This window comes from Rhinatrema bivittatum, chromosome 1, assembly GCF_901001135.1.
Source record: "Rhinatrema bivittatum chromosome 1, aRhiBiv1.1, whole genome shotgun sequence".
NCBI lineage: Eukaryota > Metazoa > Chordata > Amphibia > Gymnophiona > Rhinatrematidae > Rhinatrema > Rhinatrema bivittatum.
Genome location: NC_042615.1, coordinates 135,214,156 through 135,233,947, shown reverse-complemented (window position 1 = coordinate 135,233,947; position 19,792 = coordinate 135,214,156). Strand labels below are relative to the sequence as shown.

Below are 19,792 nucleotides of genomic sequence, written 5' to 3'. Positions count from 1 at the left end.
CTGATACTGGGTCACATGGGTGAGAAGCAGGTTTAATTTTAGCAATATTACTGTTTCCATTTTTGATAGTGTCGAATGTGGAGCACTTACCTATGTCATTTGAATCTTCAGGTGCATTTTTTTGGAGGATTGTTAGTGAACTGTTTTTTCAACTTATTGATTTTGTCTATGAGTGCAGTGGTGTATTCGTTGCAAGAGGTATTTGTGAAGTTGTAGTTTCTCGATATGGCAGATGACGGTCTTTAATTAAAATTTTTTTTTTAAACAATCTCAAAGAGCAGTTTAGAGTTAAATATAACCCTGTGGATTTGTTTGGCATAGTAATTTTTTTTTTGCTTTGTTCCTTAGTGTATGGTATTTTGTAAGAGAAGATTTATATTTTCCTTGGGATTCATCATTGTTTCTCTAGGATTCGTTTATTTGGAGATACTTCTCACTGTTTTGATTCTCATCACTCCAAGAATCCTAGAACTTTTAGAGCTATACTGCTCACATATGGTTTGTTACCAGTGTGTATACCGCTCATCTCCACTTCTTTATTGACTATCTTATCCCATGAATCAAATGCAGATGTGGTATTGTTTAGATTTAGTTCACAGATTTTATTTTCTATTGTTTCAGCAAGTACTTCCATCTCTTTTTCCTGAAGGTGAATGTAATCTTATTAACTGTACTATTATGGATTTGGTTGTCTGCTTTTATCAAGTGGTGATCAGACCAGGGCAATATCGTGCATGAGGTATTGATTAGGCAATTATTTGTATTAGCAAATATGAGGTCTAGACTGTGGCCCGCTTTATGAGTGCTTTCGAGACTATTTGTGACCATCCCAGGGCTTCCATTGCTTCTAAAAACGTTTCACAAGTTATGGTTCTCCATATTTTGTCTACCTGGAGGTTAAAGATTCCTATAATTAGTGTAGATTCTGGTGATTGAATTATTCACTAAAGTGTTTCCATCAGTGATGAGCAATCTTTTTATAGTACACCAGGTGGACAGACCAGTCTTATGTTTAGCTGATGAGATTTTAAAATTGCCACTTTATTTTTTTAAACAGATTATTAATAAACCTCCATTTTTTTGTTTAGGTCTAGGAAAGTGAAATACCTCATAGGATGGAAAATTTGGTTTAGCAGTACACTATCTTTCAGACAGGTTTCAGTGATGCAAAATATAGTTGGTTGTAGATCTTCTAGTAAGTCGTTAATCAAAGGGATTGGTTTTTTTTGACACACTGAGCATTTAATAGAAGCAGAGTAGACGACAGGATGAGATAGAGGAAGTGATAGTACTTATCTTTGGGATGACCAGGTTTGTGATCTTTCTTTGCTTCCTACCCGAAGCACTCTTTAAATCTCCATTCAGGCCCCGTCCCGTCCTACTATGGGCTCAATGAAGTACATGTGGTCCATAATTGTACTTTTCAGTGCAGTGCAATGACAATCTATTTCAGGCACGCAGAAGATTATAGGCTAGAAGGATATGATAGTGTTATATAGACATTTTGGGCTTGAATTCATGCGTGCATGAAGGGGCACACAAAGGGGCAAGCTCCTCTGGTGTCGCCGCCACAATTTTCTGTTCGGGAGGGGGAGGGTGGGCGATGGGCAGGGAGCTGCTGCGGTGCCAGCAGGTCCCTCCTCTCCCTACTTGTTCTGGTGGGGGGGCGGGGGGGGAGCACGCCTAGCATGTCCCAACTGGGGCTTCCAGTGCTGCAACCTACCTGGCCGTGCTTTGCCTCTGGCGTCGCCACCGAAATCTTCTGATGGAGCCTGGCACAGAAAACATATCCTAAAGTTTTTAGAACTTTCACTGAGCCTCTCTGACCACCCTTTGTAAAAAATCTTGTCTAAAGTGGATAAGTCACTAAAGTATGATTTGTATATTATACAAGAATGTCGGTATATAAAAATAAATAAGGGACCTGCTGGCACCACAGCAGCTCCCTGCACATCAGTAAATTAAGACAAATTACACCAAACTTGGTTGACTTAGACTTAAGATTTTTTTACAAAGGGTGGTCAGAGAGGCTCAGTGAAAGTTCTAAAAACTTTAGGATAAGTTTTCTGTGCCAGGCTCCATCAGAAGATTTCGGTGGCGACGCCAGAGGCAAAGCACGGCCAGGTAGGTTGCAGCACTGGAAGCCCCAGTTGGGACTTGCTAGGCGTGCTTCCCCCCGCCCCCCCACCAGAACAAGCAGGGAGAGGAGGGACCTGCTGGCACCGCAGCAGCTCCCTGCCCATCGCCCACCCTCCCCCTCTCCTCGGGTGGGAGTAACTTCCTGTGGCCAGATCTCAGAGGCCTTCTGGATGAGGATGACTGGTCCCAAGTACCAGTGGAGAGTTGCTGGAGTGTTGCATGGTGGTCCTAAATTTGGGCTACTGCATCCCTCACTAACTCTGAAGATATTTTCTCCTGTGCACGGCACGTCAGCGAGTCATTCCTACACCTCCTGAAGAGAGCAGAGGCCCGCAGCCAGGTGAGTCTGCGTGTGCCAATCCCTGCTGAAGAGACCCTTGATGCAGTCTCAAAAACATCATAGGTCGAGCAGACTGTTTCTTGCACTCCACATCCCCTTGTGCACAAGTGACTGGAGAGAGTGTCCTGCTGATGAGGCAGTTGCTCGGCCACCTCCAGTAACTGCTTCTGGATGGCCTGCATATACTGGCCCATGTAGAGCTGGTAAGCCGCTATGCAGAGGATAAACATACCACTTTCTCCCAAGAGCATCCATGGTGCTCTGATCCTTCCCAGAGGGCACAGAGGAATGGGTCTGAGTGTGCTTGGCTTTTCTGAGATCCGATATCTGAAACATCTCCCCAAGGATTGCAAGGGCCATCATCCTCACCAGTGAAGATGTCTATGGCACTCAGATGAGCACATGCAGGGATTAGAGCAATGGCAGGTCCGGTTCTGTCGGTGCCCCTATGCTGATGCCTCGAAATGCCTTCTCTTCAGCCAGCTGCACATGCTTCTCCAGCTCTTCCTCAAAGATTGCCAATGCCAGGACTGACTGGGAGCCAGTAGATTTGACCAAACCCTCTTTTGGAATCAAGAGGAGGCTCTGTGGTGGATATCAGGACCAGTAAAGGCCGTGGCAAACTCTTGGGATCCCTGCAGGACTGGCGCTCCTCATCATGGGGTTGCTTCAGGGGCATTACAGCCGAAGCTCATGCAACTCTGTATCGATGGGGGACAGATGCTGATGTATAAAAAAAAAAATGAACTGAAATGATAGGGGGGGGAGAAAGAGGGACCCTGTGTTGACCATGCAATCCTGTATTCCCCCCCCAAAAAAAAAAAAAAAAAAAAAGTGAAAGACGCCAGAAAAAGCTTCAAAAAAGTAAAAAAAAAAATTAAATAAAGATACATTTTTTGCTGTGAGACCACTGGGCTCAGCGGAAAAGAAGAGACTGGATGCTAGGGAGGTGCATTTGTTTGCCATTTTTTAAGATGGCGTCAGCCATCCATTGCTCCTATCATGTGACAGAGGCTGACCAAAGGCACCGGTAGCCCCTGTCACATGGTAAGGGCAAAGGGCCACCGGTGCCATTTTGATTAGTGGCAGCCAACGGCCCGAGAGGGGGAGATCAGTCCCAGGACCCCCACTTTTTGGTAAGTTTGGGGGGGGGGGGGGGGGTGTCAGGAGGGTTGGAATGAATTTTTTTTTTTCTGTCCGTTTCCGAAAACTAATGGAAAAAAATTTTCGGGTTTGGGGAGTGGACCGAAATGGTCCACCCCGAACACGAACCATGCACATCCCTACTGGATGCGTGGTATATTGCATGCCAGAGCAGGCTGAGAGGGGCTCAAAGTTCTAGAAACTGACATAAGTTTTCCATGTCAGGCTCCATCGGATGAAGTCACCCATGTATGAAGACTGCCATCCTGCTTGTTCTCTAAGAAACTATCATTGCAGTATAGTAAATAAAATATTAAGATATTAAGCTAAAACCTGCATTAACTGATTTAAGTTAATCATTTTAACTAATTTTATGAATTGTTTTTGTTATTACAAACCGGATATCTATGAAGCTGGTCAAAAATTTAATGGGGCATTCAAAAGCATTTACCTCTGTTAAGCTTTCTTTACACAAGGGACATTGTGGAGCATGATCTAGACAGCGCTCTAAACATTTCTTACAAAAGGAATGACCACAGGGGATTGTCACTGGTTCAAAAAATAACCTGAAATAAAAAAAAGGGTAAAACTTTATTTCATAAAGAAAACATGCTTATGTTAGAAAGGAAAATAAAAGTTCAATATTTAAAAATTGGTGAAATGGATAACATATCTATTAAGGCTTTTCTCCCATTCTGTATCTATGTTTAGCAAATGAGGCCTTAAGTTATTAGGGATATTCAGCAACATAAACATCCTGCAGAATATCCTTGAATAAAATTATCTAACTATACGCAGCAAGATAACTAAAAAAATTACTCCTATTACTGAGTCAACATAAATGTATAATACACCTATTAAACAAATATAAACCAACAGCATTCACAAGTTCTTTTTAAAAGCCTTGCATCAACCTTTTTTTAGAAACTTGAATAAAAGGATCAAATTGAAAATTGAAATTAGGTGAGAAGGCAGAATATAACACCCGTGCGTTACTTAAGCACCAATTTGCTGGGTATGTTCGGATCACTCTTAATCATGTCTTCACCTCACTGTATACTTTAAAAACTTTTCAAAAAAAAAAAAAGTGAAAGTCTTTGCAAATAAAAGAAAATGGAAGACTAACGTTACCTCCCTCTACACGCTTATGCAACAGAGAGCTCAGCCAGACATGGTGCCACATTTCGCTTGTTGCCACTTCAGGGGCACCTGGTCAAAGTTGTGCTTGACTTTCCAGCAAATTAAACTTTGAATCCAGTCTGCACAAACGTATTTAGACATTTTATATAACATCATTCCATGTATAGATCACAATGGTTTACAGAGTGACATTCATAGTTATAACTGAAACAACTGGTTAAGGAGGTTGTACTCATTGGCAGGCATCAAGTGAAGTTTTCTAGTGTATTTTAATTGATCTAGCGCATAAGGCTAAGGGTATAGGTAACTGACATGAAATGATAATTTTTGTGTTTTAGCCAGTGAGTTGTTTTGAGACTTGCATTCCCTGGTTTGGTTTATTCTTCATAATTTGATTATCTTTTGTCCTTCTTGTTTTTGTAGTTTTATCTATTCTGTTTTATGTTAAATTGTAAGCATTTTTGAATAGCAATGTTTTTAATACAATTTCAAATTTTTCTGTCTGGTAAAATACGTAATGCCCCAGGCAGAGAGTTCCAGAGCTTTAGCCCTGAAATTGAAAACACTAAATCTCTTGTTTGGGAAAGATGAGTAAACCTTATTGTGGGAATAGACAGTAGACCTTTATTTTGGGATTTTACTGTTCTGAGGATTGTGTGGTTGTAGTGTCACTCCTAATAAGCCGGTGTTATTGAAATGAATGATGCTAAATATTATCGTTAATACTTTAAAATAGATTCTGGATTGTACAGGTAACCAATGCTGGTTTACTCTGTTACCGTGATCAAACTAGAATGACAGTAACAAGAGCAAACCGGCATTTGTGCAGACTGGATTCAAAGTTTAATTTGCTGGAAAGTCAAGTACAACTTTGACCAGATGCCCTTGAAGCAGCAACAAGCGAAATGTGTTGCCATGTCGGGCTGAGCTCTACATTGCTTAAGCATGTAGCAGGAGGTAACGTTAATCTTACTTATTCTTTTATTTGCAAAGACTTTAAAAATGTTTTAAAAAATATGAAGAGTATACAGTATGGTGAAGACGTTATGATTAAGAGCGATCTGAAGCATACCCAGCAAATTGATGCTTAAGTAATGCACGGGTGGTATGAATTGCCTTCTCACCCAATTTCAATTTTCAATTTGATCTGGTATTCAAGTTGCTAATAAAAAGGTTGATGCAAAGCATTTAAAAAAAAACCCTTGTGTGAATGCTATTGGGTTACATTTGCAAGATAACTGAAACCCAACTGGTTGCATCTGAATATTGCTGGTTAATTTAAAAAAGTTATCCAGGTACACATACCTGGTTAACTTTACCTTATCCAGCTAGATTCAAAGAATATAGCTAATTAAGTAGCAAGCGGGGAGGGGAGAGAAAAAAAAAAACGTCAAGCAGGCCTGCCTGCCCCATGCCATAATCAGAATAAGACCACTGGTGGACCTGCCAGCCTGATTCCCCCTCCCAAAGATTTTGCAGAAATTGATATTGAATGAAGCCAATAGTCGCCAACCCCCTCAGTTTGGACAGAAAAGTTTGGAGAATGCCTGGTGGGGCAGGAAAGTGGCAAATGGCCCCATTCAACAGTTTGCAAAATTTTGGGGGGCTTGGCCAGCAAGCCCAACATTTGTCTCTCGGGTGGAAGGTAGGGCCAGTAGGTCCATTTTTTTTCTTTTTTACCACTTACGGTAACGTTATCCTGAACATGTTCCTAGATAACTTTAACCCTGTTCTTGGCCACATCTAAAGTATTCATTTCTGTCCCAGAATGCCCTCAAAATTCCTCCCCACTTAAGATAAAAGGCAAGAGCATGTAAAGGCCATTTTCCTTTTGAATATTTTATTTCCTGTAATTCTCTCTTAAAATTCCATGGAGTTGTCCCATTAATGATATTGATTTTTGGGTAAATGGAAATATTTCAATAACAAAAGATGGTGAAGTAATTGTGATAGGATTTAGTTTCATCTAGTTTTTGGGGGTTTTTTTGTTTTCCTTCTAATATTACAATTGGTTGTTCCATTTTCTGTATTGCAAAAATGATGAATTTTTGTAAACTGAAAAGCAGATAAAGAATTAAAAAAAAAAGATAAAAGGCAAGGAGACTAGCATAGCAAGGAAGTTCCTGGAGAAAAGTTCATAAACAGTCAGATAGGGTTAGGGAAATGCTGGTCTCTCAGAGGCACATCTAACCTGTTGAGTTTCAAGATATCCATAATAAAATTTGCATGAAATAGATTTGTATACCTTGGAGACCTAGGGTATGCAAATCTATCATGTACATTGTTGCAATCCTGAAAATTCTACTGGCTAGGTGTGCCTCCTGCAAAGGGTTGGGAAACACTGACAAACTAAAGAAAGCTATTGCTATCTCAGGGAATGAGTAACAGGAAATAGGTCTAATTCATGCCCAACATCCCAGACAGGATGCTGAGCATGATGAACCTTAGTCTGACTCAACATGGCATTTCTATTGGGCAGGTCTAACTTATCCGGACAATTTAGCTTAATAAGGCTGAATATCAGCACTTGTTAACAAGATATGTAGCTATGCCCTCATCTCGCCCACCACTAAGCCATATATCTATTTAGTTAGATAAACAGTTATCTAGTTAAGTGGCGGCTGCTGAACACGGCCTAATATTAAAACAGCCCCACTTAGCCGTATATGTTCAAACTTATCTGGCTAAGAAAAACGCTAAATAAATAAATAAGTGACATTGAATACTGACCTCAATAGATCTACAGGAAGCCAGTGAAATATAGCTGGAACCATGTAATTATGCTAATATATTTTCTGAAATATTTTTGGCTGAACTGATTAAAATGACCATTAATTCTGCCCTGTGTATTGACTCAATGTGTTTATCCTTATAGAATTATATTTCTTGATTAAATGTTAACCCCTCCGCAAATACTTTGCAGTTCACTTAGATATTCACATCTAGTTATATTTACTGTATTTAGTATTCAAAGGGGAAACTAGTATTTACCTCATACACAGAGCACACTCGAAATCAGATGCATCAATTAGGTCCTCAGGAACAGTTTGACTAAGTCGTGAGTATGCAGCATCCCCATCAATGGTTCCTACAGCAAGAACAAAAGCAGAATACCAAAATTTAAGAATAATGCAAAGTACAAGTGAGGGTGGGAGTGCAGGACAGATTTGTAAAGGGGGAGGGGACCTCTAGCTGAAAGTTTAAAATTGTATGTAATGTATTACTCAAAGGTGCCCCAGTGACCTTCTGGGAAATATCAGTTTATGTAATTATTATATTAACCAAAAAGTTATAAAAACTAGATATGTATTCATAACCAAATCTTGGTTTTGAAATTATATCCAAAGATAAAGGATTTCAAAAGTTCTTTCAATATTTACCCAATCTGGTAGACAAGTTGATTGAAAATGTACTCATGAATACTGGACAAGTGTCGAACCGAGCGCCCAGGTATTCCAAGGACTGAGTCGGAGACAAATGACTCTGCCAGGTTTACGACCCAGCAAAGAGACTGAAGCATCTCGAGAACTCTGCTGACCGACTGAAGACAGTTTCCAATTTTGCCCGGATAAACCAGTCGTCCAGATATAGATGCACCAAGACCCCCCTCTTTCCAAAGCGTTGTTGCTACCAGCATCACCTTGGTGAAGGTGCGAGGGGCTGTGGCTAGTCCGAAAGGAAGGGTCCGAAATTGAAAATGCTGGCCCAGCACCATAAAGCGGAGAAAGCACTGGTTCTAAAACAGGTGGTGGACGGAGGTCAGGGCTGAGAGAAATGGAATTCATAGAAGCGACAGGAGAAGACCTGTCTGGCTAAATCAGCCCTGAAGGGGTACTCGAGCTTGAGGATTGAAATCCCAGAATGATCAATTGGGACATCGAAGGGGGAGCTGAAGGATCAAGGGGGGGGGGGGGGGAATCAAACAGTACCCTTTCTCTTCGTCCCCATAAAGCTAGATGGGAAGGCAACCAAAGAAATTAATGAGGAGAGCACTTACTTGGAAATAATTGAAGGCAAAAATCCTAAGCTTGATGCTACACAAGTGGTCAATTACAGAGCAATATCTAATCTTCCATTTGTATCAAAATTGATAGAAAAAGTTGTACATCGACAACTAGATAATTACTTGGAATCAAATAATATTTTATTTCCAAATCAGTTCGGTTTTAGATAAAATTTTAATACCGAATCCCTTTTAATCTATCAGATACAATTTTGAGGGGTTTTGACTCTGGCCAGAGCTACTTTTTTTTCTATATTTTATTTTATTTTATTTTTTTTAGTGTTATTGGATTTGTCGGCTGTCTTTGATTCGGTGGATCACTGAATTTTAATTGCCCGTCTCAAAGAAATCAGAATACAGAACTTTGTTTTAAATTGGTTTACATCTTTTTAAATTATCGAAGGTTTCAAATGAAAATAAAAAATGCATTTTCTAACAATGTCCCATTAGAAACTGGTGTGCCACATGGCTCCACCCTTTCTGCAACACTGTTTAATGTTTATCTTTTACCTGTCTGCCATTATTTTTATCAGGGTTAAGACTTAATTTTTATATATACGCAGATGATATACAGTTTCTTGTACCCATCAATGGCTCAATAGATCAATCCTTAAAAACTGTATCAATGTACCTCAACACGATTAATCAATTACTCGAACCATTAAAACTGATCTTAAATACTAACAAAACGGAGATACTTTTATTGGAACATAAATTCATGGTAAGAGACATCCAACCTATTTGCCTTAAAAATAACTCAAAGATAAAGCCATGCGCTTTTGTTAGAGACCTTGGATAACAACAGATACAGAACTAGGAATGAAAAAGCATATCGCACTAAAAATAAGAGAGGGTTATTTTAAACTCCTCACCCTCAGAAAGCTTAAACCTCTTTTGGCACCAATGGAATTTAAAACTGTATTACAATCCCTGATACTATCAAACACAGACTACTGCAACGCATTACTGCTTGGCCTCCCTAACAGCACTATTAGGCCTTTGCAAGTCCTACAGAATGCAGCAGCACGCGTTTTGACTGGAACAAAAAAGTGTGGGCATATTACCCCCGTACTGATTTCTTTACTTTGGTTGCCCTTAATATTCTGCGTACAATACAAGGTAGCATGCATTCTGCATAAGATAATACACGGAAATAACACAGAATGGCTTACTCTATACACCTACATGTCCCACAAAGAGACCTTCGATCTAGTAATAAGGGTCTCTTGTCTGTTCCAACAATCAAATCAGCAAGACTCAGTGAGGTTCGGGACAGAACGATTTCCATTGCAGGCCTTTATTGCCAACCAACTTAAGATTGCAGACAGATATTAAGAAATTTAAAACAGACTTAAAGACGTGGCTTTTTACATGTGCATATACAGAGGCATGACAAATAAACCAGCAAGTTTTATATTGTAATCTTTTTAGCTTATTGATCTTATTTTATGATTTTTATATTTAAAGGATGTAATAATGTTTTATTGTTTTAGAATAATTTAATGTTACCAACACGTTATGGTATTAGTTATTAATTGTACTCATGACACTATTGTATTTTCATTTTAATTGTACACCGTTATGATGGTCTTACGACTGATGTAATGGTATAGAAAACCTAAATAAACTATAAAGCCGTAGCACATTGAAATTTAAAGGCCCCTCCTGACGTCCCAGGTAAATGACATCCGGGACAGTCAGGGAACTCAGCTGAAGCAGGCATCGGGCAGCCAAAGGTACAGGAAGCAAGGATGGAAAAATGCTCTCCTCTCAGTCCCCTGAACCATTTATATTTGATGTCCTGTCATTCTAGACTGAAGAATGGCTGGCCGAAAATGTTTTTCCCCAAAGGAATCCAATAGTCTGGATTCCTTTGTTGGGGAAAAGGAAAAGGCGGCTTGATTTTCAAGCCTTCCTCACTGCAGACTCTGCCACAAGGGAGTCATATGGAAATTTAAACTTTCAAGTGACCTGAGCATTATTGTACTCTGTACTTTATGTCAGCTTTTTAGTCACTAGAAGAGTTAAAAGACTCTTCCATTTTTTGATCTGACGAACCAATAAAACCTAACCAGGTACAGTATTTACCTTTTTTTTTTTTTTTAGGTTGAATAAATAACCCCTGAAAACATCTTCCATTTCTTGATTGGTTTTAAGTTGGAAACGGATATTCTCTGCATTTTCTGTAGGAAAGCCAGATAAGCCATGTCATACACAGTATACTATTACTTTTGAGGTTCAGGCGATGGTTCTCATAGTATATCAGCAGATGATTCCTTGCATGCATTAGAAGAAAAGTTCTCAGTCCTCCTAATACAGAACTATTATGGGTGGACTCCTTTGATTACAAGAATGAACAGTATTTTGATTAGAAAGCTGCAATGAGATGAGATCTTTTCCAATATTAGTGTAGGTTGATGGTACAGATTTAGTCTTGTAAGGTTTTCATACATCATCTGAACAAATGCCTCTGGTAACAGGGGTAAAGAATGGACCTGATTAATTAACAATGCCTTATGTTTTTATGCCTTCCTTTTTTCCTTATGTAACAGATCAGTTGATGGACACTTAGATATCGGCACCAAATTCAATGGCAATATCTTTTCCAGTGCCTTCTTCAGTGCAGTTTCCTCAGCTTGGTGTCTTTTCTTATAGGGTGCAGACTCTTTACGATCTTTACTGGGATTCTGGCTCATCATGTTTTCTTTACTTTGAATGTCCTTTTGAAGGACTAACCCTATCATCGCCTGAAGAAAGCTCTTATTTGAGCTTCATAGCTTTTTACCTCAGCGTTTACAGAGACACAAAAGCTCAGGACCTAGACAAATTCAGTGTAGATCTTGAAAATCCTTCTTGTGTTGGCATTTCTCACATTATTTGAAGAGGCTCTTCCTTAATTTAAGTGATTTTGCAGACTTTTTTTTTATGTAATTAAAAAAAAAAAAAGTAAATTTAAACAAAAAGTGTATAAAGAAAATGTGAAAAAGTTTAAGATTTTCAGCTCTCTCTCTGCTGTTGCCAATCTTTACAACTGCTCGTTACAGCAAATTGAAAAGACAAGGAGCTTGTGTGGGGATGGCAGCGTGGAAAATCCTGCATATGCTCAAAAGACTTAGTCTTCAAGAGCTGTAAAAGTTTATTTCTCTGGTGCTGTTAGATAATGTCACCCACTTATGTGGCTATTTGTCCACGGAAAAAATGTATTCCTTGGATGAGAGTTTTGAAATAGCTATTATAGGCAATATTTCAGAATAGAATAAGTTATTGTACTGAAATTTTTTTTTAGACAGAAGTGTACAATTTATAGGTCAAATGGAAACAGCTATACAGCCAAAGTCTCTAATTTATAACTGCACTATAATGAGACAGAGAGAGACAGAGAAAGAGAATATCAAATTACTAGTGGTGTTTTTGCATATTTAATCACCTCTTACAGAATGATTTCACCATAACCTCTGTGCATTTAAATTCAGGCTTTCCAGCCTCCCATGCAGGGTTGACCTTTAATTTTTGTCTTTATTGAATTATTTTACCCAAACAATTAAGAAAAAAATTTTTTAACAAGGAAGGGAAAGTTTCATATTTCGTATTGTTGTCCCCAAAAAACTGGGTAATACATTCATTTGTAATCATTAGCAATCTTCCTCCAACCACATTTTTTTTTTGTTTTATATTGCATGAATTCTTTTTTAAAACAATTTAAATCTTAAAGCCATGTCAAATCTTTTATCTCAAAGCAACCACTTCTCATGTCCCAATTACACAGAGGTTATAGTGAAATCATTCTATAAGAGGTGATTATTGGTGGCGTTTTTGCTTAATAGAAACGTGACATCTGACAGATATGAAAATGACCAAATGCCAGGAGAATGCCACCCATCAGTACTTTTAGTGTATTGAGGAATCTAGATAAATTGGTATCAAATTTTTTTTAGAGAGGTAGGGGAGGGAGGGAATGGGATGAGGATAGTTGGGGGAAATGTTTGAAAATAAAATGTTATCAAATCACTAACAAAGAAGCAACTCCTCCCAAAATTAAATCCACAACCATACTGTTAGTGTTCGTGGTAGTTGTGGGTGGATCCTTGGGCCGGTAGCAGATGACCTTGCCCCCGGGGGAAGATCCCGAGAGGGACCACCAGTCAGGCTCAGAGTATGGAGACAGACACACACTAGTTATTTTATTAAACAGTATATCGAACCACCAGAGGTGGCAGTAGTGAGCTGGAAATGCCCGGCTGGGCTGTAATCCCAGAGATATTGGAACAGCGATCCTGGATAACTGAGCTGTAGAGAAACTGAATATAGTGAGTAGGCAGGGATTGCAGAGTTCAGGAACAGAACCTTGATGGTAACACTCACACAATGGTTTCATGGAGGTAGCCCAGGAGCTGGAATGAAGTAGCACCCGAGGAGCGAGTACCTGGTTCCAGGGAAAGCTCTGAGAGAGAGATGGAAACTCACTGGTGTTGTAGGCAGCGATGACTTCCTGGCAGAAGTGGTATGCAGTAGCAAGTCTAGGAACGTGGGTCCTCGAGGAGCGAGTACCGGTTCCAGACTGCGATCTGAAAAGCAAGAGAGAAAGCGAGGCCCCCAAGAAGCGGGTACCCCTGGTAAGTCTGAGGAGGCAGAGTAGCAAGGTATGCGGAGAGCGAATCCCAGCCGCTGATATCTGGAGGAAAGCCCTTGCTAACTCGATTTGTTAGCGATTTCAGAGACCTTAAATATCCGGTGAGGATGACGTCACCTCAGGGGGACGCCCCTGAGGTTCGCGCCACTGCTGGTTCTTGAGTCGGAGCCGTGCCGCGCACGTGCCCTTAGGCTGCTGGGAAACATGGCGGAGTGCAGCGTCTAGCCGGTCCGGGGACACCGGAGGGGAATGGCAAGAAGACGCCGCAGCAGCCAAACTTCCAACAGGCAAAGAGGGAGTCGCCAAAGAGGTAAGGTGGGCGTAGTGGAGACGTCGGGCAGCGACAGTCACAACACATAATATAGAGGGAAAATTAATCACTGTTTATAATGTCTTCAACAACTCTTTTTCTGAGACAACGATATCAGAATAGAGTACCTTGTGAGTAATCCACTGTCTCTCGCCCGCAATGGGCCTCAAACAGTATCAGCCGTCTCGGCATTATATTTCCATCATTTATCATTGCCTCAAACGTTTCTACTTGTCCACTGATTATTTTATTAATTTTGTGTGTTTTATTTTCATAATACCCATAAATATTTATCCTATCATTTTATCATATTAAAAATCAAATACTTAGCTCCCACTGTAGCGTTCACACATTTACCCAAGATGGACCATGTTTCGGCCAGCATAGCCTTCATCAGGGGACACCTTATGTATTTGTTACAAATTGTACGCCTTCACCACTATTCCCTCATCCTAAAAATAAAATCAAGAACAAAAAGTTCTCTGCAACCCCATCTAATACCCTTTCAAACATCTTCTACCTACATTGTTATTAATTATCCCCTGTATAGTGGAGTGGTACTTTGATTGGCATGTAAGTAATGGTTATTTCCGGTGGAAGTTGTGACGTATGTATAAAGTCAAGAGGAAATGAAGAGAGAATTCCTTTGAACGCCATGGCGCCATTGATCTGCTTGGGTGTCTATGAGAATGATTTGCTTTCTCCTCAGTGAGTGTTTGAATATTTTGAACATTGTAATAGGGGATAATTAATAACAATAATGTAGGTAGATGATGTTTGAAAGAGTATTAGATGGGGTTGCAGCAATAACTTTTTGTTCTTGATTTTATTTTTAGGATGTCCCCTGATGAAGGCTGTGCTGGCCGAAACATGGTCCATACTGGGTAATGTGTGAACGCTACAGTGGGAGCTAAGTATTTGATTTTTAATATGATAAAATGGTGGGATAAATATTTATGGGTATTATGAAAAAACACAAAAAAATTAATAAAATAATTGGTGGACAAGTTGAAACGTTTATGAGGCAATGATAAATGATGGAAATATAGTGCCGAGACAGCTGATACTGTCTGAGGCCTATTGCGGGCGAGAGACAGTGGATTACACACAAGGTACTCTATTCTGATATCGTTGTCCTCAGAAAAAGAGTTGAAGACTTTAATTTTCCCTCTCTATTACATGGTTGTGGATTTAAAATAAACATTTACAGAATGTTATAACTTATTGTATGAGTGGTCGGTATTAGTATTTCCTTGTCAAACAAGATATTTACAAAAAAAAAAAAAAAAATGATAGGTTAACATAAGACAATTAGTTCCATTAGTGTTAGACCTAAATATAGTGCAACATAAAGGTGCATTTCACTTCTTCAGATGAAATTGTATTCATATTTAGTCCTGACCAAATTCTGTAAGATTGCTATTGAGGGACAGTAATTTTTCTTTATCTTTGCTCTCTCAGTTTAAGGCTACAATTTATTTTTTTTTCTTAACTGCTAATGTTTTAGATATGAACATTTCTTGAATTACAGCTTTTCCTATATCACAGATGGTTAATGGGTACAACACAATTGTCCTTAAAATGTTCTGTCTCAGATTCAGTAATTTCTCTCATTTTATCTTTTAGGAGATTAATATGCATTTGCCATCTACAGTCTTTTCGGTAAAACTGCTGGAATATATAAAGTCAAACTAATTGTAGAATGATCATATAGACCTGGTGAAAATATGTTGTTTCTTTCCAACATTCTCTATTCATATATTTGATATTAGGAGGGAAATGCAAAGGATGAAGTTAGGGAGAATAAATTCTAGAAAAGGATGTGTGTTAAAACAAAGAAGGCATAATCATATATGGAGAATATATCATCCAGTAGACCTTGAATTTTTATATCCTGCATTTTAAGAATGATCTTGCTCAGTGCTCTCCCTGAGTTTCTATTAAAAATGGTTTCAACTTTTCATTTGAATCAAATTGCGGGTTTTTTTCATGTTTTCCAAAGCATCATGCATATAAAGAGGAAAAGACTCTCCATTCACTGGACTGTAAAAGGGCTTTGGTCTTTTATCTGATGAGAACTCAACCACATCTTCAGGCTTTTTTTTTTTTTTTACACATACACAACCCTAACAGGCTGAGAATAGCTGTTTTTGAATCTCTTTTAAAGAGAGAAAGAATCTGACAGGGTAGTTTTAAAAGGAATGTGCGTGTGCCCATAAACATTTGTATATCTGTGTGTGAGGTGAGAGACTCTGCAATTTTAAATTGTACACTCTGTTCGATGTAAAACGCCTCCCCAGGCGTCTGTTTGTGTTACAATGTGAACCGATGTGATATCCCTGATGAATGTCGGTCTATAAAAATTTTAAATAAATAAATAAAATAAATACACGCAAGTATACACGTATCATGCCCTCCAGCATGTGTTTCAGCTAGGGCAGGGATTTATTTATTTAGAGCTTTTTTATACCGGCATTCATGATACAATCACATCATGCTGGTTTACAGGTAACCAGGGGTGAGATAACTTTGAACAATTAACAAGTGGTTAGAAGCAAAAAAGTTACAATAAAACAGGGGAAGCTACAACTGGGGGAAGAAGAAGAGAAGCAGGGATGGCAAACTCTAGTCCTCGAGGGCCGCAAACAGGCCAGGTTGCGGCCCTAGAGGACTGGAGTTCACCATCCCTGAGCTAGGGCTTTAGCAGCTTTTATGCATGTATACAGGTGGATTTTAAAACATGCTCGCAAGAGGGTAAAACCAGTTATTCCAAGTAGTCCGCCAGTTTGCCCAGTTCATACATTCTTCAAGATTCCTCTGGTTCTTCATCGTGCAAGCCTCCCACTTGACCCCGAACCCACACAAGGTGCTAAATGTCCTAAAACATGAGATCTCCAGACTTGCTCCTCATCAGGTCCAGAAGTCAAGTTACAGGGATAAGCAGACAATGCGCACCATGGTCAGCTTTTTTTCATGACACACGCACAGGTATGTATGCGAGTATGTGGCTGTTTTATGTGTGAACTCTTTAAAAATCAACCAGTTAACACTAACATGTTTACATTCAATAGTATTTACTCAATAGGATTAATTGTATAATATTCTCTAAAGAACAAACATCTAACTATAAGAAAGAGGAAAGTTGCCCTGCATCCACATTACTGGTATTCAAATGATTGCCTCCACTCTGTCTCCTGAGAAGTTCCCTACCCCTGCAACACCATGATTGGTGAGTAAACTCCTCTTTCAGTCCCTGAAATGTGCTCCACCCCTGTGCTGCTATGACTGACAGGAGGGAGGCATACAGCCTTATGAGCTGCAGTTGAGCAGTGGCCACAATGCCAGGGGGGCCCATATTCCACTGCTGGTAGAAACACTTGGTAGCGCTGGAGAGGCTAGCATGATGGTGGGACCCTCACTCCCGGCTGGAGGACTGAGATCCACCAGGCACAGGGATAGAAGAGAAGGAAGGAGACAGGAAACTATAGGGAAGAGGAGGTAAGAAAAGTAAGGAGAAAAAAAGGAAAAAGGAGGGTGAGATAGTCCAGACTGCCCCATCCTTAAATGGGCTGAAGTACTAGTTAGGCCTATACATTTTTTTTTTTAAATATATATCTGCTCATCAAGGGACATATAGACTACCATCTATCTTCACTAAGGATCAGAGAAGGTTTTATGTAAATTAATGGAAAGCCCCTTCCATATCAAATTGTAAATGATCCTTTTTCTATGAAAAGGAACTATAAATGTATTCCATCCATCTTTGTTTCAATTTATTTGTTGATCTGGAGTCAGGCGAGTTCCTCATAGCAAGGTCTTATATACAAACAAGGAAGTAATTTTCAAAAAGGATTTATACATGTAAATATGCTTTTGAAGATTGCCACAATATATGCTTTTACGTGTGTAAATCCTTTTGAAAATTATGTCGTGATTTCAGACACAGACTTAATATCAAACACAAATTATATTCAAAGTGGTTATTCATCTCAGAACAAAATCATGTTAAAAAGATTACACAAAATAACACTCAATAAAAGGAATAATTAATATTCCAGACACTATGTCAACAAAACATACTCTAAGAACTTTAAAGTATAGAAGTTTTAAACTAAAGCTGTCAGTCTGCCTCATCTTGCCATAAATTTGTGTATCCCTGAAACTTGGGCCTATGATCTTCCTCTTTCGCAGATTACATAAGTGTTGAGATACGTTTTCAGTGATGCTTTTATTTTGCCAGCCAGATTGTAAAGAAACCAGTGCAAAACCTCATGCATATTTCATATTATGCTTTGCAAGTGCGTTTATTGCTATAAAAACATTGAACACAGGATTCGTAAAGCTAAATCTTGAAAAAGAATTTGTTTCTCACTCAGTTTAATGTTCCTTTTTCTCTTGCAGCTTTCATCATTTCTTCTTCAGCTGTCCGCATATCTTAAAAATTTAGATCTCTGTTCATTACTTGGTATTGAGCTAGACATTTTTGAGTGCTTCCCACCTCAAAATATAGTCAAGAGTCAATTTTTTCCTAGTACTCAAAAGTGTCTGAGCAATTTTTCTGAGTTTTCAGTTTTGGAACTCTAAATACATATACTTCTAGACTGGGATTTCTGATGGTCAGATTATCTGAGTCATAAGTAAATTAAATTCTTTAGTACAAGAATAATTATGTGGGAGAAAATGCATCTACAGGGGACTATTTTTGAAGTTGAAATTCTGAGAAAATTAAATTTTAAAAGAAAAATTACTTACCTGATAATTTCCTTTTCTTTAATGAAGATAGGTGGATTCACACTAGTGGGTTATGCATCTCTACCAGCAAATGGAGACAGAGCAAAGCTGCATGGACATCAGCCGCCAGTATTCTCTGCAAAAGCCAACTGTGGACAAACTAAAACTTGATTATTAACAGACAACCACTCCAGCACTCAGCTAACAAGAAACCACTGAGCTCAGACAAGGAGTGTAACACTAGTCTAGGGACTGGATTAACATTTACTAGTAACCTCTGGAACACAGCATAAAGGACAACAGCAGCATAACCATTCAGCAGTCAAGGACGGGAAGGTGGATCCACCTATCTACACTAAAGAAAGCAAAATTGCTTACCTTGTAATAGGTGTTATCCCAGGACAGCAGGATGTAGTCCTCATATATGGGCGGCGTCATTGATGGAGCCCTAGTGCAGGAAAACTCTGTCAAAATTTCTAGAAACTTTTGACTGGCACTCTGAGCCCACTGAGCATGCCCAGCATGCCATGATATTCTCTGCCACACGGGTCTCTCTTCAGTCTCGTATGTAGCAATAAGCTTTAGCAAAAATAAAATAATAAAAAGGTAACATACCCAACTCCGTGGGGTGGCGGGTGGGTTTCGTGAGGACTACATCCTGCTGTCCTGGGATAACACCTATTACAAGGTAAGCAATTTTGCTTTATCCCAGGACAAGCAGGATGCTAGTCCTCACATGTGGGTGATTATCAAGCTAGAGGCTGCGTCATTTTGTAGTGAAGCAACACTGAAGTATTGATGGTGAAAATGACGCAGCCGAAGATCACAGCAGGTTGGATATCGAAGGAGTTGGGTTATACTGGAAACAAGTTCTGTAAGACAGATTGTCTGTAGGCTGAGTCTTGTCGTCCTTGCTTGTCCAAACAGTAATGAGCTGCAAAAGTGTGAAGAGAACTCCATGTTGCTGCTTTACATATGTCAAGCATTGGCACCGAACGATAGTGTGCTACTGAGGTTGACATTGCTCTTACTGAATGTGCCTTAACTCGCCCTTGGAGAGGAAGGCCTGCTTTTTCATAGCAAAACTGTATGCAATCTGCTAACCAGTTGGATAGAGTATGTTTACCCACTGCTTTACCTGGTTTGTTTGGATCATAAGATACAAAGAGCCGAGTGGATTTCCTGTGGACTGCAGTGCGGTCTAAGTAAAATGCTAGCGCACGCTTACAGTCCAAGGTATGTAAGGCCTGTTCCCCTTGATGAGAATGAGGCCTTGGAAAGAATGTGGGTAAAACTATGGATTGGTTCAAGTGGAATTCCGTAACTTTCTTGGGGAGGAATTTTGGATGTGTACGG

At 39.4% G+C, this 19,792-nt stretch overlaps 1 protein-coding gene across 2 annotated transcripts in view; it reads right to left on the bottom strand.

The window, feature by feature from the left end:
- The window catches only part of LONRF1 (LON peptidase N-terminal domain and ring finger 1), a 150,776-nt gene that overhangs the window by 66,199 nt on the left and 64,785 nt on the right, over positions 1 to 19,792 (bottom strand). For both annotated transcript variants that reach the window (XM_029587204.1, XM_029587202.1), the window contains 2 exons: positions 7,754 to 7,850; positions 4,074 to 4,188 (listed from right to left, as the gene is read on the bottom strand). In XM_029587204.1, the coding sequence (XP_029443064.1) occupies positions 4,074 to 4,188; positions 7,754 to 7,850 (212 nt within the window). The remainder of the gene's footprint in view (positions 1 to 4,073; positions 4,189 to 7,753; positions 7,851 to 19,792) is intronic.